General features: G+C 38.5%; 1 protein-coding gene across 7 annotated transcripts in view; it reads left to right on the top strand.

The window, feature by feature from the left end:
• The window catches only part of arhgap12.L (Rho GTPase activating protein 12 L homeolog), a 67310-nt gene that overhangs the window by 27423 nt on the left and 13804 nt on the right, over positions 1–26083 (top strand). For 4 of the 7 annotated variants that reach the window (XM_041565818.1, XM_041565820.1, XM_041565821.1 and 1 more), the window contains exons 3-9: positions 11932–12195; positions 16202–16339; positions 16957–17037; positions 18031–18156; positions 19438–19518; positions 22594–22656; positions 25237–25298. In XM_041565818.1, the coding sequence (XP_041421752.1) occupies positions 11932–12195; positions 16202–16339; positions 16957–17037; positions 18031–18156; positions 19438–19518; positions 22594–22656; positions 25237–25298 (815 nt within the window). The remainder of the gene's footprint in view (positions 1–11931; positions 12196–16201; positions 16340–16956; positions 17038–18030; positions 18157–19437; positions 19519–22593; positions 22657–25236; positions 25299–26083) is intronic. The other 3 variants (XM_041565824.1, XM_041565823.1, XM_041565825.1) reach the window with 3 other exon arrangements.

Below are 26083 nucleotides of genomic sequence, written 5' to 3' on the forward strand. Positions count from 1 at the left end.
GTTGGAGAACCAGACTCGTCATTTTATCCAAATAATCCAATTTTTTTTAAATTAATTCTCCTTTCTCTGTAATAATAAAACAGTAGCTTATTCTTGATCCCAACAAAGATATAATTAATCCTTATTGGAAGCAAAACCAGCCTATTTGGGGTTATTTAATGTTTACTGATTTTCCAGTAGACTTAGAGGCACATTTATGAAGGGTTGAATTTCAAAATTTGACTTGGGGAGATTTATTTAAAAAAAAAAAAAAAAATCGAATTTGTAACAGTTGAACCAATTTAAACGGCCCGAAAACTTGAATCAAATTCAATTTGAATTTGATCAAACTCGATTCGTATTCCGTTTGTACGACTTGAGTTTTTCTCCTGAAAAAAAAACTTGAAGGCTACAAACTAGGGATGCACCGAATCCAGGATTCGGTTCGGGATTCAGCTAGGATTTGGCCTTTTTTAAGCAGGATTCGGCCGAATCCTTCTCCCGGCCGTACCAAATCAAATTAGGATCTGGGAGGGAAATCGCGTGACTTTTTGTCACAAAACAAGAAAGTAAAATATGTTTTCCCCTTCCCACCCCTAATTTGCAGATGCAAATTAGGATTCAGTTCGTTATTCGGCCGAATCTTTCACAAAAGGATTTGGGGGTTCGGCCGAATCTAAATAGTGGATTCAGTGCATCCCTACTACAAACCACTCCAAATTGACCCCTAGACCTCTCCCATTTACTTTTAGTAATTTTGCAGGTTTAAGGTGGGGAAATAGTCAAGTTTGAATTCTTAAAGGGTCAGAGTATGATAAATAAAGAAAATCAAATTCAAATTTTTTTTTTTTAAAAAAAACTGGAATCAAATTTGGATAATTCCCTAGTCAAATTTGAAAGTTTTGACCATAAAAAAAAATTTGAAATATGCCCCTTAATGTATGAAGATCCAAATTACAGAAAGAGCCGTTATCCGTAAAACCCCAGGTCCTGAGCATTCTGGATAACAGGTCCTATACCTAGGTATGGGACCTGTTATCCAGAATGCTCTGGACCTGGGGTTTTCCAGGATCTTTCCGTAATTTGGATCTTCATACCTCAAAGGGGTTGTTTACCTTTGAGATAATTTTTAGTATGATGTAGAGAGTGATATTCTGAGACAATTTGTAATTTATTTTCATTTTCTATTATTTGTGGTTTTTGAGTTATTTAGCTTTTTATTCGGCAGCTCTTCAATTTGCCTATTAACCAATCTGGTAACTAGGGTCCAATTTACCCTAGCAACCATGCATTGATTTAAATAAGAGACTGGAATATGAATAGGAGAGGCCTGAATAGAAGAATCAGTAATAAAATGTAGCACTAAATACATTTGTAGCCTTTTTTAGAAGGGAGTCAGCAATGCCCATTTGAAAGATGCAAAGAGTCAGAAGAAAAAGGCAACTACCTATAAAACTATAAAAAATAAATAGTGCTTAGAATTGGCCATTCTATAACATAATACAAGTTACCTTAAAGGTGAACCTCCCCTTTGTCTACTAGAAAATCATATAAACATTAAATAAACCCAATAGGCTGGTTTTGCTTCCAATAAGGATTAATTATATCTTAGTTGGGATCAAGTAAAAGTGACTGTTTTATTATTACAGAGAAAAAGGAAATCATTTTTAAAGATTTGGATTATTTGGATAAAATGGAGTCTATGGGAGACGGTCTTTCCATAATCTGGAGCTTTCTGGATAACGGATCCTATACAACCTCAATTAAACGGGTTGTTCACCTTTAGATTTAGATTTAACTTTTAGTATGTTGTGGATTGATATTCAGAGAAAGATCGCACTTGGTTTTCATTTATTATTATTTTCGGTCTTTGAATTCTTTCGATTTTTTCCCAGCAGCTTTCCAGTTTGCCTGGTTGCTAGGGTCAAATTTAACCTAGCACCCAGACAGTGGTTTGAATGAGTGAAAGAAATGTGAATAGAGGAGAGCCTACATCAAAATATACACATTATAAAGTAAGAATTACAATATAATTGTAGCCTCACAGAGCAATCTTTTTTTTTTTTTTTTTTTTGACTTCTTCACTCCCATTAGACAGTTGGAAAGAGTAAGAAGAGGCTGCGCTTGCTGTTAAAGGGCATGTAAAGGCAAAAAAATAAAATCCCATTTTTACTTTCTTTAATGAAAAGGAAACCTATCTCCAATATACTTTAATTAAAAAATGTGTACCGTTTTTATAAGAAACCTGACTGTATGCAGTGAAATTCTCCCTTCATTTACTGCTGTGGATAGGAATTGTCAGACGGTCCCTAACTGCTGAGCAGGGAAACAATCATACTTATGAACAGCAGGGGGAGCCCCCGCCTTACTTCCTAGCCATGCAGAACTCAAGCAGCTTTGTTTATGACGATCCCTAAGCGGCCCAGACCACACTGAGCATGTGCACAGTCTTAGTCTTGCAAAGATGTATAACAAAGTTACAAGATGGTGACCCCTGTAGCCACTTTGAAAGCATAAATTATTTGTTTGATTAGGCTTGTGGTGCAGTAAGTTCATGTTTATATTTAGTACTGGTATATAAAATACAGCATTTCTAGCCTTATTCTATTTTAGACTTTACATGCCCTTTAATGTTCCCACACATTGGTGTCGATGAGAATGTTCTAAAAATGCCGGTGTTTCTAACTGATCCTCTGAATGCTGATCCGGAATTATATTTGAACACTATGGGAGGGGAGGGGTTGTTCTAATGAATGGACAAGCTCCAGATTAGTGCAGGCCGCTCTCTCAGCACAAAACAGCGATACCTTTCCTGCGTTTTGGATTCATACACACGCCTCTTCCTGAATTCCACGGCATTTCATAGTCTTCGGTCACATTGATCTGTAGTGGTTTCACAGATTTTCATCATGTGTTTGATGTTGAGGTGCTGGTCCAGATCAACATGTAAAGTCATTCTTATGGGATCCGTTATCAGGAAACCCATTATCCAGAAAGCTCTGAATTACAGAAAGGCTGTCTCCCATATATTACATTTTACCTAGGGATGCACCGAATCCAGCATTCGGTTCAGGATTCGGCCTTTTTAAACAGTATTCGGATTCGGGAAAATCCTTCTGCCCGGCTGAACCCAATCCTAATTTGCATATGCAAATTAGGGTCGGCAGGGAAATTACGTGACTTTGTCACAAAACAAGGAAGTAAAAAATGTTTCCCCTTCCCACCCCTAATTTGCATATGCAAATTCGGTTCGGTATTCGGCCAAATCTTTTGCGAAGGATTCGGGGGTTCGGCCGAATCCAAAATAGTGTATTCGGTGCTTCCCTAAATAATCCATATTTTTAAAAATGATTTCCTTTTTCTCTGTAATAATAAAACAGGACCTTGTACTTGTTCCCAACTAAGATATAATTAATCCTTATTGGAAGCAAAACCAGCCTATTGGGTTTATTTAATGTTTATATGATTTTCTAGTAGACTTAAGGTATGAAGATCCAAATTATGGGAAGATCTATTATCCGGAAAAACCCCAGGTCCTGAGAATTCTGGATAACAGGTCCCATTGCTGTACCATGATTGATAAATAGGTGCAGGAGCACACCGTACATATCCTGCTGCTCAAGCTACAAATTGTCTTCATTTTTAGCTGTAATAGAATTAGGAAACCGGGACAGAGTATTTGACTTTAGCCCCAGTTGTGTTGAAGCTTAAAGGGCAACTAAAGTCTAAAATAGAATAATGTTAGAAATGCTGTATTATGTATACTAAATATAAACATGAACTTACTGCACCAGCAGCCTAATAAGACAAATGATTTATGCTTTCAAAGTTGGCGCAGGGGGCTGTCATCTTGTAACTTTGTTAGACATTTCTGCAATATCAAGACTCGCACATGCTCAGTGTGGTCTGGGCTTCAGTTGGGAGGTTAAGCTTAGGGATCGTCATAAATTATCAAAACAGCACAAGTCAAATAATATCTGCCATAGAAGCCAATACAGCAAGACTGATTAATAATCATAATATAGAGACTGCACTGCGTCTCTGGATACAAATCTCTACAGGGAATCCAACAATGCTGCTCGAGTTCTGGGAAGTAAGGTGGGGGGGCTCCCCCTGCCATTTGAAAGGTGGGGGGCTCCCCCTGCCATTTGAAAGTATGATCGTTTACCTGCACAGCAGTTGGGGACCATCTGACAATTCCTATCAACAGCAGTAAAAGAAGGGGGAATTGCACTGCATACAGTCAGGTTTATGATAAAAACTGTAGACATCTTTTAATTAAAGTATATTGGAGATAGATTTATTTTTCATTAAAGAAAGTAAAAATGGGATTTTATATTTTTGCCTTTACATGCCCTTTAACGTCATCTGACATGAATTACTCTGCAAATCCTTGTGCCATAATCCTTCTATAGCAAAGGTACTAGTTATTAATCCTACATAACTGGCTGCTCTTTTTGAAAAGTTTCTATTCTTCTTCAACATTTGCTTTATGGTTAAACGACCAGTAACATCAAAAAATTAAATTTTTTTAAAGTAATACCAATATAATGCAGTGTTGCCCTGCACTGGTAAAACTGATGTGTTTGCTTCAGAAACACTTCTATTGTTTATATAAATAAATAATTATAATATACAGTCGTATGAAAAAGTTTGGGAACCTCTCAATTCTTTTGGAGTTTTGTTTATCGTTGGCTGAGCTTTCAAAGTAGCAACTTCCATCTAATATATAACACGCCTTATGAAACAGTAGTATTTCAGCAGTGACATAAAGTTTATTGGATTAACAGAAAATATGCATCATAACAAAATTAGACCGGTGCATAAATTTGGGCACCCCAATAGAGATATTACATCAATACTTAGTTGAGCCTCCTTTTGCAGATGTAACGGCCTCTAGACGCCTCCTATAGCCTTTGATGAGTGTCTGGATTCTGGATGGGGGTATTTTTGACCATTCGTCCATACAAAATCTCTCCAGTTCAGTTAAATTTGATGGCTGCTGAGCATGGACAGACTGTTTCAAATCATCCCATAGATTTTCAGTGATATTCAAGTCGGGGGACTGTGGCGGCCATTCCAGAATATTGTACTTCTCCCTCTGCATAAATGACTTTGTAGATTCCAAGTGTGTTTAGGGTCATGGTCTTTTTGGAATATCCAACCCCTTCTTAACTTCAACTTTGTGACTGATGCTTGAACATTCTCCTGAAGAATTTGTTGATATTGGGTTTAATTCATCCGACCCTCGACTTTAACAAGGGCCCCAGTCCCTGAACTAGTCACACAGCCCCACAGCGTGATGGAACCTCCACCAAATTTGACAGTAGGTAGCAGGTGTTTTTCTTGGAATGCGATGTTCTTCTTCCACCATGCAAAGCACTTTTTGTTATGACCAAATAACTCAATTTTTGTCTCATCAGTCCAAAGCACTTTGTTCCAAAATGACTGTGACTTGTATAAATGAGCTTTTACATACAACAAGTGACTCTGTTTGTGGCGCAGAAAGTGCTTCTTTCTCATCCCCCTGCCATACAGATGTTCTTTGTGCAAATTGCGCTGAATTGTACAACGATGTACAGATACACCATCTGCAGCAAGACAGGCAGGAGAAGGCAGTTGGGGGAGATTAGTCGCCCGGAAGAAGAGGAGATTTGTCGCCGGGCGACTAATCTCCCTGGATCTGCCTGTGTGTCTCTGCTCTAAGAGCTAAATTTATCTAACTTCGTATAATCTGTTGTAAATGGGAAGGTGCATACATACCATTTGTCTCTTTTTACTCTTCCGTTTATTTGATTGGCTACCAATATGCTCACCACTTTATCGTATTTGCCTACTACAATGGTGGAATGTTCTAGATCTAGGGATGCACCAAATCCAGGATTCCGCCAAATCATTTTGCTTGGCTGAACCGAATACTAATTTGCAAATGCAAATTAGGGGCAGGAGGGAAATGACATGACTTTTTGTCACAAAACAAGGAAGTAAAAAATGTTTTTCCCTTCCCACCCCTAATTTGCATAGGATTCGGTTCGGTATTCTGCCGAATCTTTTGTGAAGGATTCGGGGGTTAGGCCGAATCCAAAATAGTGGATTCGGTGTCTCCCTATCTAGATCACACAACTTTGCATACCTTCAACTTTAACACCTTTAACAGGTGGAAAATAAATCTAGCCTATTGCATTGCACCTTTCTTGAGCATATACAGGGCTTCCTTTGCATGTTGCATTTATATAGGTGCTCCCACTTCAGTTGGCTTGCTGCAGTGCCTGCAAAGGTTATTAAAGGTATACTGTCGTGGGAAAACCTGTTTTTTCAATAGTGTTGCTTCAACAGATTTTTTATATTTCATTTTGAAAATTGGCATGGGATTAGACATATTGTCAGTTTCCCAGGTGCCCTCAGGCCATGTAACTTGTGCTCTGGTAAATTTCAGTCACTTTTTACTGCTATTCTGCAAGTAATATCACCCCCTCCCTTCCCTCCCCAGCAGCCCATCGGCAACCGATGAACAGAACAATGGGTAGCTAACCAGATAGCAGCTACCTGACACCGCTATTGAAGGGTTTGCTTGCATTGCTAAAGGTGCTCCCTAGTGGTAGACATGAGAATAGCACCAAAGCGGGAAAACCCTGCTTGGTGCTATTCTCATGTCTATCACTAGGTGGGGCTATCGAACATGACCTAGGTCGGGGTAAAATACAATGGCAATGGGAGAAACAATAGCTGTCTCCAAGCAGTTCCACCCTGAAGTGCTGGCTCCTTCTCAAAGCTCAGAATCAGGCACAATACACTGAGATCGCTCCTCCACACCAATATTACAGCTACAGAACTGTTGGTTCAGTAATAAAATTCTAATTGGTAAAGTGAATTATTTGCAATGTAAACAGTGTACTTTAGAAATAAAAAGTAATCCATAAAAATCATGACCGAATCCATTTAAATACCCTACAAATGTGCAGCAGGAATGATGCATCCGGCACAAGTTAAGGCAAAGTTTGTGGTGAGCAAATGAATCCTCGGAAAGAAGTTGCATTGTATTGGGTAATGTGTGCTGCCCTAATTACTGTAAGATATTTTCTTCTGTGCATATGAGCATTAGTCAGTTTGTTTGCTTTGGAGATGGAAACCCCTATTGCTAAGTCATTCCTTCTGCATGTATAAGTAGGGGCTATGCTTGATTCTAATCTGATTCTGATCACAAATCTGAACATTTTAGGCCCATAATTGCCATTTGGGTTCAACGCTTATTTCATATTTGTTTTTGTATGACTTTATCTTGTTGTGATGTATGTTAGTCTGTTAGTGTGTTTTTCTCCATTCTTTAATGTATGCTTGGTTGCTTACTGCACATGTCTTTATTTTATTGAAACGGGTTATTGTTATGGACTGACGTCTTTTGGTTTTCATTGGTGCGGAGCCAGAGAGGGATAGCTGTCCCTAATCCGGAGGAGGAGAAGGAAGTGTATTGTGAGTCATAGTTGAAGCTAAGTATTCTGTGGTTTAGTGGATTATTTCAATGCTTTATCCATTTGAGCGGCTATGGATCATCCGGGCCATCTTGTTTACATTGGTGTTGCCCATTGCTACCTTTGTGGCTTCCTCACCACTAATAGGTCTTTTTTCTTATCCACTTTTAAGATTAGCGTCTGTTTATGAAAACAGAATATTGTTTAAATAAAGGCAAACTAACCCATACAGAGGAGCAGGATATATAGAATTCAGAATGGGAAGTATTTAAAGAGACAATTCTCACATTCGCCTTATTTCTAATATTCTGCTGTTGGCCATGTTTTTTTTTTTTCTTTTGTTGCAAACGTAAAGGGGAACTCCGGCTTTCAAACCAAAATTTGATAAAGAAGCCAACATAACAGAAACCCCTAATATACCCATCACAGTTACCCGTTTCTTCAAAAAGTATGAATAAATGCCATTTTCTATGCTGTTTAACTGTTCTTCTTTCTGCATCATTTAAATTCCTGGTAACACTGATGTTACACATTGTAACAACTCCTCCACAGCTTACAGACAGCATGCATGAACTACATAACCCACAATGCATTGCACTGTAATGTTCCGTTCCTTATTGAAATCACGTGTGCAGGGAATTGTGGGGTTTGGAGGATGCAGGCTGAGGACAGCTGTCTGTTGATACAAAGTTACAGTAGTCAGCCAGCTCAGCAAAGTAGTCAGACAGATCAGCAGGAGAGCAGGGGGCTAGGCTTAGGGAACTGTTAGAAACCATTAAAAATCATGAAAAGTCTGCATATTTTTTAATCGATGTATATTGCAAAGTTGCTTGAAATTATGTTTACATTTCAAAAAGCTTAAGTTATGTTTTTGTGGCGTTTCCCTTTAAATACTCCAGAAATACCTGGCTTGAAGAGTGGAGGTGGCCATTAATTCAGCTGAATGGCAACGTTTTCAGATATCTGTTATTTACCCCTGACTAAATATTGGACCTCAAACAAGGGCTCAAATTTAAAAAAAAAAAAAACCCTATTACAGGTATTCCACACATTGTTCTGAGTGACTAACACCCAACATTGAACTCTATTTTTTTTTATAAATCTGAAAAATGTCTGGTATTGTGGAGTGGGCAACACTGTGCTGTGGTGGTTCTCTAGTTATCAGCTCAGAATCTATAGCTAAATCATGATTTATCTTTTGTCCACAAATCTACTAAAGGAGGCCCTACACGGGCAGATAAAGTTGCCGATATCGGCCCTTAAGACCAATTTGGCAATTTATCTGCCCATATATGGGGGCTTCCGACGAGTCTTCCCGATTGATATCTGGCCACAATATTAATGGGGAAGGTTTAATTTTTCTGCCTACCGACCTTGTCGGAGCCCATTGCTCCTCATTGTAATCCTATCCTTCGGCCCTAGGGTTGAATGTTCGGATTACCCCGATATAGCCCTGCCGTTGCTGGGCATATCGGTGAAAGATCCGCTCGTTCGGCGATGTCGCCAGACGAGCAGATCTCTTCATGTATGGACAGCTTAAGAGATGGCTGACATGGCATTGGACTTTGAGTACTTGGAATCTGCTGGTTTTTACAATGCAAATTTCTCGAGATCCGGAAACCCATTATTCAGAAAGCTCCAAGAAGGCCATCTCCCATGACTCCATCTTATCCAAATAATCCAAATTTTTTAAAATGATTTCCTTTTCTCTGTAATAATAAAACAGTAGCTTGTACCTGATCCCAACTAAGATATAATTAATCCTTATTGGAAGCAAAACCAGCCTATTGAGTTTATTTAATGTTTATATGATTTTCTATTAGACTAAGGGGCAGATTTATCAAGGGTGAAATTGAAAATTCGAATTTTCAAGGTTTTTTTATGGTCAAAACTGTCAAATTCGACTTTGGGAGTTTTTCAAATTTGATTTGAGTGATCAAATTTGATTTCCGAGATTTATCATACTCTGGCCCTTTAAGAACTTCGAATTCCACTATACGCCACCTAAAACCTACCGAATTGCTGTTTAAGGCAACGGGAGAAGTCCAGGGATCTTGAGTTGTTTGCAGCCTTCCTGATATTCGAGGTTTTTTTCTGAGAAAAAAACCTCGAACAGAGTTTTTGGGTCAATTTTATTAATAAATTTTAGATTTTCGGGTTTATGGGAGTTTTAAAAAAAAATTCGAAATTCGACCCTTGATAAATGTGCCTCCAAAAGTATGAAGATCCAAATTAAGGAAAGATCCCTTATCTGGAAAACCCCCTGGTCCTGAGAAACCAAGAAAAATGTCTAATGTGATGCTGCACCGTATGCAGGTTATATGTTAATCTCTCACTGGTTCAGAGTAAACCAGTCCCCACTGATTTTTCACATTCTAATGACACTTAAAGGAACAATAACACCAAAAAATGTAAGTTTTTAAAGGAATGGTACTATAGTGTACTGTTGCCCTGCACTAGTAAAATTGGTGGGTTTGGTTCAGAAACTCAACTATGGTTTATGTAAAGAAGCTGCTAGGTAGCCATGGGAGCAGCCATTCAAGCACAGGATACACAATAGATCAGATAAGTTCTGATGAATCCCATTGTATACTAACAGAGCGCATCTGTTATCTACTGCCTATCCTGTGCCTTTTTTCAGCTCTGAATGGCTGCCCCCATTGCTACACAGCAGCTTATTTATATGAACTATAGTAGTGTTTCTGAAGCAAACACACCAGTTTTACCAGTGCAGGGCAACACTGCCTTATATTTTCTTTACTTTAAAACACTTACATTTTTTGGCGTTACTGTTCCTTTAATTTGCTGTTCATGTAAGCAGCCTAAAGACAGACAAGTGTGTGTTTGTGTGAAATTGGATTTTCCATATTGGCAAAGTGTCCCTAAGTGTTTCCATAGCAGGTGCATGACAGTTGCAGAATTGGGAGTTCTGTGGGGACATCTAGTGGGGCTGAGTTATTACAGGTTTATAGGAAGATTTATGTGCATATGTTTATAATTCACAAGCATTACTTTATTTTAGTGTGCAGTGAAACCTTGGTGTTAAGTTTTGCCGCATTTTACATTTTTTATTTGTGGTCCCGCCAATTTATAATGCATTCTGTGGGTGCATTTCCCTGATTTTAATAATGTTTTCCCAGATTTTAAATTAAAATTTTGTCCTGATGTTCCAAAAAACTTTTTTTTCCTCTATGAATATTATAATTTGTGAAATAGAGGTTTAAAATACTAACCAGATGGTTCTGCCTGTAAATGGTCAATTGCAATTAGTCTGCCCCTTATACAGTCCTGCACCAATCGCTTATTGCTTTAGGTTGTGTATGTGTCTGACAGAGAGTCTTGCACATACCCCCCATAGTAGAGTCCTGCAGCGGGTCAGGCACCCGCTGGTTGCACGCAAAAACCTGCGGTTTGCAGGTAGACGTTCTGGTTGCGGGTATACACGCTGGTCAGCGGTTCTGCGGGTTTGCGGGTCGGGCCTCGGGTCTTCTCAATAACGATTTTTACTCCTTTTTTCTGATCATGTCTACTTCCGATGATGTCACTTCTGGTTTACAATGGCAGCGCTTCCTGTTTTACTCCTTTTTTTCTGATCACACCTACTTCCGGTGATGTCACTTCCAGTTTACAATGACAGCACTTCCTGATTCTTGATGGTCAGCTGGTCTCGGGTCCGGGTTGCGGATAAGGTACTTGCGTGTCGGGTAGCGGGTAAGAATGCTGGTTACGTGTACGGGTTGGGTACGGGTTCCAAAAAATGGACCCGCGCAGGACTCTACCCCATAGTGTAACATTAACGCTGCAATGTTTAACCCTTGTTATTAACACACTAAATATTGTATCTCAAAAGTAAAACGGACTCCTGTGCTTATATCCTTTCAGTGTTTGAAGAAAAAGCTACTTTAAAGGGGCAGTTCACCTTTAAGGTAACTTTTATTATGTTATAGAACAGCCAGTTCTAACTTTTTCAATTGGTTTTCATTATTTATTTTTTATAGTTCTATAGTTATTTGTCTTCTGACTCTTTGCAGCTTTCAAATGGGCGTCGCTGACCCCCTTCTAAAACGCAAATGCTCTGTCAGGCTAGAAATGTACAGTTACTGTTATTTTTTATTACTGATCCTTCTATGCAGACTCTCTCCTATTCTTGTTCCAACAAGTGCATGGTTGCTAAGGTAATTTACACCCTAGTTACCAAATCCCTAAAATGCAAATTGAAGAGCTGCTGAATAAAAAGCTAAATAGCTCAAAAACCTTCAATAATAAAAAATGAAAACAAATTGCAAATGATCTCAGAATATCACCCTCTACATCATACTGAAAGTTATCTTAAAGGTGAACAACCCCTTTAACACATTTCCCTGATTTTAAATTTTTGCCGGATTTTACGTCATTTTTTTTCCAGGTCCCCTGAAAAAACGTAAAATAGGGGTTCTACTGTATATTAGTGTTTTTTATACGCTGCCTTTTTTCCTCATTCTAGATCTCGGTATCACCGGCGCCGGCAAGATCGGATTCTCCCGTATATGCGAATTTGCAAGAGCTGAAAATCTCTCAGTCTGCGCTGCCCCCGCAGCCCGTCTCTTCTCCGGTGCAAGTTACAGGCGAGTGGGAGACTCATAAAGATAACAGCGGCCGTTACTATTACTTCAATAAAGCAACTCAAGAGAGAACATGGAAGCCTCCGCGGGGAACAAAGGAAGCAGGCTCTGGCAAATCCGAGTCCTTCAGCCATGCTGACCATGAGGTCTGTTCCGGGATCTTTGCTCTCCATTTTATACTTGTCTGTGTTGGTGGTCAAGGTAATAGAATAGGGGGTACAAAATGAATATAGCTTGGGCACCAACATTGTTTTCTCTAAAAGCCTGCAGCTCTGCTAGGGAAAACAATTACGTTGTGATAAGTGCCCAGTTTTTGGAATAAGTACAGGTATGGGACCCGTTATCCAGAAAGCTCCGAATTATGGATGGTTGTCTCCCATAGACTCTACTTTATTCAAATAATCCAAATTTCGAAAAATGTTTTTCTCTGTAATAATAAAACAGTAGCTTGTACTTGATCCCAACTAAGATATAATTAATCCTTACTGGAAGCAGAACCAGCCTAGTAGAAAGTGAACTATCGCGAAAATGAGAATTTAAATAAGCTTCATCATATTGAAATAAGAAGCTTTTTAAATACAATCAATATTCTGCATCATTTCAGAAATAATGAAGTTTATCTTCACTATTCCCCTTTCAGCACCTGTTTCTCTTCATTCTGTCTTCATGCAGCAGTTGGGTGTCAGATATTCATTGACAGTTAGATCCAATATATCTTATAGGGGGCTTCCTTTCCTAGCAGATGAATTAGAGCTCACTCAAAAACTTGATTCCAGGACAAACAAAATCTAACAAAATAACTGCCTTTTGCACAAATCCTGCATGTAGAGAGACAAGATTTCTAGTGATTTTAAAAGAGTGAGCTCTAATACACCTTCTAGGCAAAAGGAAGCCCCCCTATAGGATATATTGGATCATTCATCTGACACCCAACTCCTGAATGAAGACAGAATGAGGAGAAACAGATGCTGAGAGAGGAATAGTGAAGATAAACTTGATTATTTCAGAAACGGTACAGGATCTTTAATTGATTATATATAGAAAATTTCTTATTTCAGTATGCTGAAGCATATATTGGATTTTCATTTTCGCGATAGTTCCCCTTTAAGGTATGAAGATTCAAATAAGGGAAAGATCCATTATCCAGAAAACCCCAGGTCCCGAGATTTCTGGATAACAGGTCCCATACCTGTACCAGCTTTGCACGCTTTTCAGCAGCGTTTTGGACTAGATTTGCCCCAGATCTTTCAGATTTCAAAACTGTGCCACATATACTCCGTTGGAATGACATCAGGGAATGACCAGGGCTTTGATCCGTTGTGGGACATTCATCCTTTTCTTCTTCAGTTTGACTTGAGTCGGGCATCACTGTCCTGCTGAAAGGTGACCTAATGCCCAGACTTCTGTTTCTTTAAGCAGCATTTTCCTGTACTTGGCACCATCCATTCTCCTTTATGTTTGTCCTACTCAGATAAAAAGGAGCCCTTCGATGGCAACGTTTAAAGGAATTGTTCCCCTTTAAATTAAAAGACCAGTAACATTCATTTTTTTTAAAAAAAATCGTTTCTACTTAATGAAAAAAACCACCAAGACAATTTTAACTTCTAATTCGCAAAGTTTTTATTAAGAAATTACTTACTGATTCTCTGCTTGTGTTCCTCCTAGAAACGGCGGCAGGGCGACGATCCATCGTGCGGCACTTGATTTCTCCTCCCTGCCTTCTATAGGAGATAGCCAGGGAGGAGAAATCGAGTGCCGCACGATGAATCGTCGCCCTGTCGCCGTTTCTGAAGAGGAACGCAAGCAGAGAATCAATAAGTAATTTCGGAATAAAGACTTTGCGAATTTAAAGTTAAAACTGTCTTGGTGGTTTTTTTATGTTAAGTAGAAACAAATTTTTTCAAAATCTTTCATGTTACTGGTCCTTTAACTTTTAGTATGACATAGAGAGTGATATTCTGAGACAATTTGCCATTGTTTTTCCTTTTTTATTATTTGTGTTTTTTGAGTTATTTAGCTTTTTATTCAGCAGCTCTCCAGTTTGCAGTTTCAGCATTGTGGCTTGGGTCCAGATAAGAGACTGGAATATGAATAGGAAAGGGGCTGAATAGACAGATGAGTAATACAAAGTACCAAAAACAATAAATGTGTAGCTTGACAGAACACTTGTTTTTAGATGGGGCCAGTGACCCCTATTTTAAAGCTGGAAAGATTCAAAAGAAGAAAATCTATAAAAAAAGAATTAATAAAGACTAATTGAAAAGTTGCTTACAAATATCCAATCTATAACCTTTAAAAAAAAAAGAAAAGAAATAGCCATTCTATGACATACAAACTGTTAACTTAAAGGAGAACCACCCCTTTAACACATCTTGCTTTGAGCTTTGTTTTCATCTGACTGCAAAACTTTTCCCCACATTGTGGCTGGGTCGCTGTTATGCTTTTGGGCTAGCCAAGGATGTGCTTTCCTGTGGTTCTTTTTGATCAATGTTACTCCAGATTCATGATATGGCTGAGCAACAGCTCCTGTTAAAGTATTGGTAGCCTTGTGCAGTGAGTCTGATTTTCATCAGCGGAGTCCGGTCATTTGTTGCAAAATATAGAAAACTGCTGCCAGAGAATATGGCAAAACCCACAGTTTGCAAACAAGCTAAACTGCATTTTTTAATGCAATTATAATTTCTGCTTCAATTCAATTCTGCAGAGTACTGACCGATGACAAAATTATTTGCAAATTAAGGACAAAAATTCACGTTTAATCATCCCTGTGCCTTATTTTGCGGCACTCTTTGCTTTATAATCCACTCTTTGCCAGTGTTATTTCTACCACCAATGAAACGGGTTTGGGTTTCTCTTTTTTTTTTTTTATATATGAAGTATCACCCCTTTGATGATGCTGTTACGAGGCTTTTGTCTCTGCCTCTGGGAAACTTCGCAATTAGGAGAATCAGAAATAATTTTCATTACCTAGTTTAGCCAACACATCATTACTGCAGCATTATGCACCTCTAGTGCTATTTATCCCCAGCAGTAAGCCATTCGGCTAGCAAAATTATGGGTTTTTTTCTGCGTCAGACTTCTGTCTGAATGTTAAATAAAGGTTACCCTCACTATCAGTTGTTTCTCTTAAAGAGGAACTATCCCAAAAATGAAATTAATAAAAGCTTCATCATACTGAAATAAGAAATTTTCTAAATATAATCAATTAAATATTCTGTATCGTTTCTGAAATAATCAAGTTCAACTTCACTATCCCTCTCTCAGCATCTGTTTCTCTTCATTCTGTCTTCATTCAGCAGTTGGGTGTCAGATATTCATTGACAGTTAGATCCAATATATCTTTATAGGGGGGGCTTCCTTTCCTAGCAGATGTATTAAGGTGGCCATACATGGATAGATCCGCTCGTTTGGCGATGTCGCCAAACGAGCGGATCTCCCTCCGATATGCCCACCTTGAGGTGGGCAATATCGGGCAAATCCGATCGTGGGCCCTAGGGCCCAACGATCGGATCCTAGCATTCGGCAAACGGCCAGATCTCGATCGGGGAAGCCCGTCGGGGGCCCCCATACACGGGCCAATAAGCTGCCGACACAGTCTGTCGGCAGCTTTTATCGGCCCGTGTATGGCCACCTTTAGAGCTCACTCAAATAACTGATTCCACTACTAACAAAATCTAACAAATCCTGCATGTAGAGAGACAGGATTTCTGGTGATTTAAATAGAATGAAATGAAATACATCTTCTAGGCAAAAGGAGCCCCCCTATAAGATATATTGGATCATTCATCTGACACCCAACTACTGAATGAGACAGAATGAAGAGAAACAGATGCTGAGAGAGGAATAGTGAATATAAACTTGATTATTTCAGAAACTATACAGAATATTTATTTGATTGTATTTAGAAAGTTTCTAAATACAGAATTTTTAATTGATTATATTTAGAAAACTTCTCATTTCCATATGCTGAAGCTTATATTCATTTTTCATAGTTCCCTCTTTAATAATTAAATGTAATTGCTTGCTTTGGTTCCATTTGGTTCTTCTCTGTATTGATGAAACATTTCAATTACACTCTCTGCAATTGCCTCTTTCCGATGCTGATCAACTCCTGCCTCTGCTTGCACAAATCACTCCACTTTCCGAGAGCAGCTCTCAGCAGACGATATATGCCACAGCACTTGTGACAACCAATCAGATAGTCAGTGTGGGTCTCCTCCGAGGGGCTGGTTGGAAGAACTGGATCAGCACGGCCACACCACCTTTATAAATGACCATACTAATGAAAAGGTACATTCTTGGTATTCTCTTCAAGTTTAAATGGATAATGTCATGGGAAAACATGTTTTGGTTTTTTTTTCAAAACACATCAGTGAATAGTGCTGCTCCAGCAGAATTCTGCACTGAAATTCGTTTCTCAAAAGAGCAAACAGATTTTTTTATATTTAATTTTGAAATCTGACATGGGGCTAGACCTATTGTCAGTTTCCCAGGTGCCCACAGTCATGTGACCTGTGAACTTCATTCACTCTTTACTGCTGTACTGCAAGTTGAAGTGATACAACACTAGGACAAACCCTGTTTAACCCTACCAAGCTCTTACATGTAGGACAAACTGTACAGTGGAGCAAGTCTTGAGCAATGATCATTCCATCCAGTTGTAGGCCCAAAAGATTGATTGCCTTTTGCTAAGGACATTGAGAGAGAGATGAATTGATAATCACCTAACATCTACTCAGACAGAAATATAACTGCATATTATAATTCCCTGCCTTTTTTTATGTAATCTAATTGTACTGTGTAAAGACATTGGCTGACTTAGGGGCTTCACCCCCCCCAGTGACGTTAAAGTGAATTTAGGTCTAATTTTAGAGGTTGATTCAACATTTTTGTCTCCTTTATTGCAGTGGATAAAACACGTCGATGATCAAGGCAGACCATATTACTACAGTGCAGATGGAGCGCGCTCAGCATGGGAATTGCCAAAGGTAATAAATGGAACAGTATTTCTCATGCGCAGAGGAAAGGCGTTCGTCATTTCTGACTCTGGTTTTATAGAACTAAAACCTTGAATGTAAACGGACTGCTGTCATAAAACTGAATCCAAGGTTTCACGTAAAGCACCTGGCAGTTGGGATACCTTGTCTTATCTGAGCAGTCTGAGGGCACGTGGGGTGGATTCTTATTTTAACAGCGGAGAAGTGCCTGAAATCACCATTTTACTGAACGGGAAACACCTGACAGTACCTGTACTGGTGCTTTTTAGTCCAAAATGACTCACTATAAAATCTTTGATAAGATCGTGGTACTGTGGGGACTTCCAACTGAATAGGAGGCAGCTGTTAAAGTAGGGATGCACCAAATCCACTATTTTGGATTTGGCGAACCCCCGAGTCCTTTGTGAAAGATTCGGCCAAATGAGAAACCCTAATTTGTATATGCAAATCAGCAAGGGGTGGGAAAAAGAGAACGTCTTCTTTTGTGACAAAAAGTCACATCGTTTTTGGATTTGGTTTGGCCAGGCACAAAGATTAGTCCGAATCCTGCTGAAAATGGCCGAATACATTGCTGCTATTGACAAGCTGAAAATTTAGGCTGGTGCAATAAGTTCAATTTACAGAATATGGTATTTTTGGCCATATTCGTTTTTAGGTTTTATTTCTCCTTTAATCTGTCCGGGCTGGTCGAACGTCCCAAATGATGGAGTTCAATCTGGCCGCCGTTGCAATAGAAAGAATAGAAAGGTTTTAAGGCTATATTTGTGGTCTGCCTGTTCCATAATTACAGGAAGAATCCTTCTTTCATTGGGTTTTCGGTATATGCAAGTTAAACGTGTGTAAGTACCCATACAAGACCTCTAAGTGGTGAACTTAAAGTTGCATAGCCATTTACGATATATATTTATATATATATATATATATATATATATTTATATATTTATATATATATATATATTTAATTCCTTACTCTGTCCCCTTTAGTATAACGCCACATTACAGCCCCAGAGGGAGATCACTAAAAGCCGAAGTCTCGACAGAAAGTTCCAGGAACCCATAGTCTTCTCCAAGTGGAGACACAGCACAATTCTTCTGGACACAAACGACAAGGTAGCGTTGTTTTGGATCAGTGCTATTGAATGAATTTACTGTTCCACTCAAGTGGAACTAACGTGAGGAGATGTTAGTGCTGCCCTTCTGCATACAGAGTACTATAAACACCATAGTGACCCTTCCTATTCATATATATTAACTATTGATGTACACCAGACTTCCTTAAAGAGGAAGCGTTAACTTTTAGTATGATGATTTTCTGAGACAAATTGCAGTTGGTTTTAATTTTTTATTATTAAAGGGGAACTATCGCGAAAATGAAAATTTAATATAAGCTTCATCATACTGAAATAAGAATTTTTTTCTAAAAACAATAAAAAATTCTGTACTGTTTATGTTCACTATTCCTCTCTCAGCATCTGTTTCTCTTCATTCTGTCTTCATGCAGTAGTTGGGTGTCAGATGACTGATCCAATATATTTTATAGGGGGGCGCTCCCTTTCCTTGCAGATGTATTAGAGCTCACTCAAATAACTGATTCCAGTACAAACGAAATCTAACAAAATAACTGCCTTTTGCACAAATTCTGCATGTAGAGAGACATGATGTCTGGTGATTTTACTAGAGTGAGCTTTAATACATCTTCTAGGCAAAAGGAGCCCCCCTATAAGATATATTGGATCATTCATCTGACACCCAACTGCTGCATGAAGACAGAATGAAGAGAAACAGATGCTGAGAGAGGGATAGTGAACGTAAACTTGATTATTTCAGAAATGATGCAGAATATTTAATTGATTGTATTTAGAAAGTTTCTTATTTCAGTATGCTGAGCTTATATTAAATTTTCATTTTCGCAATAGTTCCCCTTTAAGGTTTTATATTAGTTATTTAGCCTTTTGTTCAGCAGCTTTCCAGTTTGCATTTTCAACAATCTGAGTTGGTAGACTGAATTTCCCCTAGCAACCATGCATTGATTTGAATAAGAGACTGGAATAGGAGAGGGCCTGCATAGAAAGATGAGTAATAACAATACATTTGTAGCCTTACAGAACATCTGAAAGCTGGTAAGTCAGAAAAAGAAGGCAAATAATTAAAAAAAAAAAAAAAAAACTATATGTAAGTCCAATTGAAATGTTGCTTAGAATTAGCCATTCTATAACATATCAAAAAGGGAACTTAAAGGTAAGCAACCCCTTTCAATAAAAATATTGCTGAGAACAAGCTGTAGGATTTGCTTCGTAAGAATGGGAGGATTAATCAAGGTTCTGGCAAGTAGCTTTTATTTGAACTAATTTTTTGAGAGTTTCATCAAAAGCCCTAATTTTTTCTTTGCAGTTGCATCTCAAGCAGAAACGTAATTCTTCTGACTTTGTCACACCTAACCTTGGTTATTTGATTGCAGCCTATTCACAGAAAGTTAGTAACTGGAGTTTGATCTGTCCCTGCTTGTTTGCCTATGCCCAGTCACATACCAGAGATTCTTCTGCAAAGGAGAAATATGAATGTACTTGCCTACCTGACACTCACACACTGACAGCAAGTCACGACCCACACAGGCACCTTGTGCTGCATCACAGATTTATTAGACCTTCCATTGTGACTGGCAATGATGTGTATAGCGCAGCCTAACATGCTGGCGATGTATAATAAATAACAGATAATAAAATGGGACTTTTTGATTGGTGCTATGGGCTACAGTTATTGCTTGAAACACACAAAACAGTGTGATATCTGCTAAAAACACTACTGTGTGCTTGGGTTGATGGATTAGATAAAGGGTCATTAAAGGGATTGTTCACCTTAGAATTTACTTTTAGTATGATGTAGAGAGTAATATTCTGAGACAATTTGCAATTGGTTTTCATTTTTTATTATTTTTGGTTTTTGAGTTATTTAGCTTTTTATTCAGCATCTCTTCAATTTTCATTATAAACAATCTGGCAGCTAGGGTCCAAATTACCCTAGCAACCATGCATTGATTTGAATAAGAGACTGGAATATGAATAGGAGAGGCCTTACTAGAAAGATGAGCAATACAAGGTAGCAGTAATAATAAGTGTGTAGCCTTGCACAGCATTTGGTTTTTTGGATGGGGTCAGCGACGCCCCTAAAAAAGCTGTAAAGAGTCAGAAAAAAGGCAAATAATTATAAAACTATAAATTAATGAAAACCAATGGAAAAGTTGCTTAGAATTGGCCATTCTATTCCATACTAAAAGTTAACTTAAAGGTGAACCACCCCTTTAAAGGAGAAGAAAAGCAGTTTATTGTCAATAGATAACCACAATAGTGTCAGCTAGAATGCTATATTTATTCTGCAGAATGCTTGACCATATCTGAGTAAACCACTCTAGAAGCTCTCAGTTAGTTTAGCATAGCAGCTGCAGTATTAGCTTGGTGTGACATCACTTCCTGCCTGAGTCTCTCCCTGCTCACTCGTAGCTCCGGGGTCAGATTACAGCAGGGAGGGGAGGAGGAAGGATGATAAGGAGAGAGGAGCAAACTGACCATGCTCAAGCCCTAGCCCTGGAGGTTTGAGCTGAAAACAGGAAGTCTGATACAGTCTGATTCTTAATTCATATAGAATTTGGAGCTGTAGAGAGTGTGGAATAACCAATGGAAGGCGGGTATATTCATTATCCCCCCCCCCCCCCCCATGGCTTCTATTTGATCAGTTACAATAAAGAACCAAATAAGTATATTGCAGCTGATGGCTTGTCTGTTTGTATTTACTGCTTCTGTAGTGTTGTGATGGCCAGTGGCTAGCCATGCTCTGGGGCTGTCTAGCCATTAACCTTCACACTGGTCTTTTCTGTGTGTACTAACAACTATAACACTTGGCTGCCTATTTATTAATATGGAAAAGAAGCATCACTGGTGATGTTGCCCATAGCAACCAACTGGATCTTTGCTTTTGTTTTCGTACTTGTAGGCGATTGTTCAAATCTAATTGCTGATTGGTTGCTATCTGCAATGTTAATAAATACACTTCTTCCTTTTTTATTCCCCCATAATTTTGTATGAATTAGAAAAAAAAAAACCTAAATGTGCCACCTAAAATCTTTTGAGATGTCATAGAAGGCAATGTGAAATGCTTAAAATGTGTGCCCTCTGGTTGTAAGAATCGTCTCAAGGAGGGGTTTATCCATTTTAAGCCCCCAGAGAGAAGCTTCATTGGCTGATTACATGCCTTCGTTAAAGGGTTTGTTCACCTTTAACATTTAGTATAATGTTGAAAGCGATCTTTTGAGACAATTTGCAATTGGTTTTCATTTTTTATTATTAGTGTTTTTTGAGCTATTTATAGGGATGCACCGAATCTAGGATTTGGTTCTGGATTTGGCCAGGATTCGGCCTTTTTCAGCAGGATTCAGATTCGGCTGAATCCTTCTGCCTGACCAAATCCTCATTTGCATATGCAAATTAGGGTCGGGGAGGGAAATCGTGTAACTTTTTGTCACAAAACAAGGAAGTAAAATTTTTTTTGCCCTTCCTACCCCTAATTTGCATATGCAGATTAGGATTCGGTTCGGTATTCAACAAAATCTTTTGCGAAGTGGATTCGTCGCATCCCTAGTTATTTAGCTTTCTATTCAGCAGCTCTCTCGGTTTTCAATTTCAGCTATTTGGTTTCTAGGGTCCAAATTACCCTAGCAACCATGCATTGATATTAATAAAAGACTGGAATGTGAATAGGAGAGGGGCTGAATAGAAAGATGAGTAGTAAAAAGTAGCAATAACAATACATTTGTAGCCTTACAGAGCATTTGTTTTTAGATCTTCCCAATTTGGAAGCTGGAAAGAGTTACAAGAAGGCAAATAATTAAAAAAAAAACACTATATAAAACCAAAAATGAAGACTAATTGAAAAGTTGCTTAAAATTAGCCATTTTAAAACATACTACAAGTTGACTTGACCCCTTTAAAACTGTAAACAGTCTCTTCTGTGCTAATGTGAGCAGCATAGAGGTTCACAGCATCGTGACCGGACTGCTGACTCCATATATTTCCTGCTGTGGGGTGAAAGACCCCTTTAAATGTTAGTATGGACTTGGTACTTGAGCTTTGGCACTGTATAGTCTCAAGTCACCCTTTTGCTCTTTAGCGGGCAGTATAGTGTTTTGCAGGTGACATGCCTTTGCCTGATATGGATATCTAAGGGTTATTCAGAGAATATATTTTCCTGCATTTATATTTAGCTTTAATTACGTCCCACTGTTGCCCCTGCCAATTCTCCTAGCAGTGTTGCAGAGTAGTGTGACATAAACAGGGCTGTGCCAGCGTAACTCAATCACACCTTCATGTGCAGCTTTGTCTTCAGAAACTAATATTCAGCATTGCAAATCCCTGCCCAAATCCAGCTCTCTGATTGCAGTGCTTGTGCCTTGTCCTTGTGCATTTGGAACGTACCCAGAAGCTTTTTCCAGACATCTTGCCCTTTAATTACCCTTCTGTTAATATATTGGAAATGTTTGTGCTTCGCTTTTTACAGGATTCATCAGCTCCACCCAAACCGGACGAGACCTCTCCACCTTCTCCAAAGCAACAATCAACAGTCAGTATATCCCTTTGCATTACTCTCCTCATGCTCTGATTTACCTTTCCTTATACCATAGAAGCTCCGTCCCATGGTCTGTACAGCATTTGAGAGACTTGAAATGAGAATGGTGATTTAAGCGCAGAGACACGCGGGGAGATTAATTCGCCGGCAACAAATCTCCTCTTCTTCGGGCGACTAATCTCTCCAAACTGCCTTCCCACAGGCTAGAATGTAAATCGCTGGCGGGATGGCAATCGGAGTGCTTAGTTTTTCGAAGTGGCCCGAAGTTTCCTCATGAGGCACCTTCGGCGACTTCGGAAAATGAAGTACTCTGAGTCCCAACAATGTAAATCGCCGGCGGAAGGCACTGCAGGGAGATTAGTCGCCCTAAGAAGAGACGATTTGTTTTGTATTGTCTATACTTTTATTTTTAAAAGTCCTAATAGTTTGCCAATTTAATAAAACAATTTTCCATTGGTGTTTTGTTCTTTACAAAGCTTTGTTATTTGTTAACGGGGTTGTTAACTTTAAGTATGATTTAGAGAGTGATATTCCGAGACAATCTGCAATAGGTTTTCAATTTTTATTATTTTTATTTTTTGAGTTATTTAGCTTTTTGTCCAGCAGCTCTCCAGTTTGCCATTTCAGCAACCTGGTTGCTAGGGTTCAAAAGTACCCTAGCAACTAAGCACTTATTTGAATAAGAGACTGTAATAGGAATAGGAGAGGGCCTGAATAGAAAGAGGAGTAATGAAAATTAGCAATAACAATACATTTGTAGCCTTACAGAACATTTGTTTTTTAGATGGGGTCAGTGGCCCCTATTTGAAAGCTGGAACGAGAAGAAAAAGGCAAATAATGAAATAACTATATTAAAAAAATAATAATGACGACCAATTGAAAACTTGCCTAAAATTGGCCATTCGGTAACATACTAAAAGTTAACTTAAATGTGAACCACCTCTTTAAGGAGCCCTGTATAAACAAACCCCTCCCTTTTCTAAGCTGCAAGGGTTTATTTTATTTTGAAGAAATCCCAAAAACCATAGCTATTTATTAATGAATAGACAAAAATTGTGGCTACAGAGTTAATAAGAATGTTGGTAGGAGTATAACAAAGTAGAGGCATATAGACTTCAAATTCGTATTCAATGTGGCTCATTCCATCTGGCTGCACCTCTCTACTTGGAGAGATACAAATTATCCTCCACTGTACCTTGAGGTTAAGCTTCTCCAAGGATTTGGGGACTGAAAAAATAAAATTGTATGTGGTAAAAGTGATTGATTGCAAATTGATGGCAAAGTACAAGAGAACTGTGATGATGAAAGTGTCCGTGCAGTAATAAGTAACCTAGTAGATAAGATTGAAAAGTCACTGGTCCATTAAGCTCAAACTCTTTAGGGTCAGGACACACGGTCAGATTCGGCGACAAATTGCCTCTTCTTCGGGCGACTAATCTCCCCAAACTGCCTCCCGCCGGCTAGAATGTAAATCGGCGGCAGGATGGCACTCAGAGCGATTCGTTTTCCGATGTCGCCCAAAGTTTCCTTGTGAGGCAACTTTGGAAAATGAAGCGCTCCGAGTGCAATTTACATTCTAGCCGGCGGGAAGGCAGAAGAATAGGAGATTTGTCGCCGGGCGACTAATCTCCCCAAATCTGAGCGTGTGCCCTGACCCTTACGGCACAATAACCCCTTTTGAATCCTCTCCAGTTCACCTCGCAGGGAGGAGGATTCCTGTGTGACCGGAAGAGTACTATCCGAACAGTCACAGGGTCAACTTTATGCAGCGATGGGATCCATTATCCAAGAATCCATTATCCAGAATGCTACAAATTACGGAAAGGCTGTCTCCCACAGATTTCATTTTAAGCAAATCATCCAATTTTTAAAAATGATTTCCCTTTTCTCTGTAATAATAAAACAGTAACTTGTATTTGATCCCAACTAAGATATAATTATTATAATATATTAATCCTTATTGGAAGCAAAACCAACCTATTGGGTTTATTTAGCGGGTTATTTATCAAAAGTCACGTTTTTTTTATACCTCAAATGAACTCACAGCTTGAAAGGTAAACAACACGAATCCGCAAGTTCAAGTTGCAAAACCCGAAATTCGAATTAATCGTGTTTTTTAAAAACTAAAATCGCTCATATTGATCGCGTTTTCGAGGGGAAACCCACCAAAAAACCTCGAACATCGTGAAGGCCATTAACATCTTCACATGGTTCAAGGAACCTCTGCCATTGACTCCTACATGACCTCAATAGGTTTTATATGAGGTTTTTTTTTTTTTTTTAACCCGAAAATTGGAATTTTGACAAAAAAAAAAACCTTGAAAACGCAACTCGAACTTAAGGCATAGAGATCCAAGTTACGGAAATGCACCTTGTGCGAATACCCCGGTTCCCGTGCATTCTGGATAACAGATCCCATACCTGTACTAAGTGTTCATTTCCGGAACCTTTTGTTTTTTTTCTTGCTATAGTTAATATTTTACTTCCCTGTGGCCTGTATCGGATCAAATGATTACAGATTTGCCTTGTAAGGTTAGTTATAGTCACGTCTGTTTTGTTTATTTTCATCCACAGGATCAAGAAAAGTATGGTGTATTACTTGTCACAAAAATCACAGAGAATGGGAAGAAAGTTAGGTAAGCGTAACCAGCACTGAGACATTGATATGGGAATACTCATTTTGCTTTTCTTTCACAAACCAACGATTATGTTCCCAGGCAAGTGTGACAAAATCATCTGGTGCCACAAAAGCATTAAGGAGGTTATTTACTAAACTGCAAATTTATCTGGTCCAGCTTTTTTGGACAAAACTCAAATTTTTTGAGACTTATTAAAGCTTTTTATTTATTTATTCAATTAAATAATTTATTAAATTATAATACACAAAAGCCATGAATATCTTGTAAATGATATCCTTATAAACGGTGAGTAGTGATGTCATTTCTGTCACATGACTCACTAAAACTTGAGGATATTCTATTCATGGTCATGAAACTCCTCTGTAACTTAGAATATCCTTTTAATTTACAAGAGGGGGTACTTTATTCACTATATTATGCTACAAAAAGCCTGAATGCGAAAATCCGCCATCTCAGAGCTGCTGTGGTTGTGTATAAATCAATGACTCATTGGAAGTCATTGCGGTTTGTGCTGGGTTTAGCCCGAAAATCTGATCATTTCGGCAAAACCCTGAAAAAAAACGCAAGACAATACGATTTTTCATACGTTTGTCACCGAACTGGTTAATTCGAGCTTTTAAAATAATAAATAAGGTAAAATTGGTTATGGTCATGTTTTTTTTTTTTCAAATAATAAATAAAATAAAATCGGATTTTGGTAAATAACTCTGTAGGTGTTTTTTGGTTTTGTATGATGTCGTCTAATAAAAAGGCAAAAAAAGGGAAATTTGTGGTCACCACTC

Source organism: Xenopus laevis, chromosome 6L, assembly GCF_017654675.1.
Source record: "Xenopus laevis strain J_2021 chromosome 6L, Xenopus_laevis_v10.1, whole genome shotgun sequence".
Taxonomy (NCBI): domain Eukaryota; kingdom Metazoa; phylum Chordata; class Amphibia; order Anura; family Pipidae; genus Xenopus; species Xenopus laevis.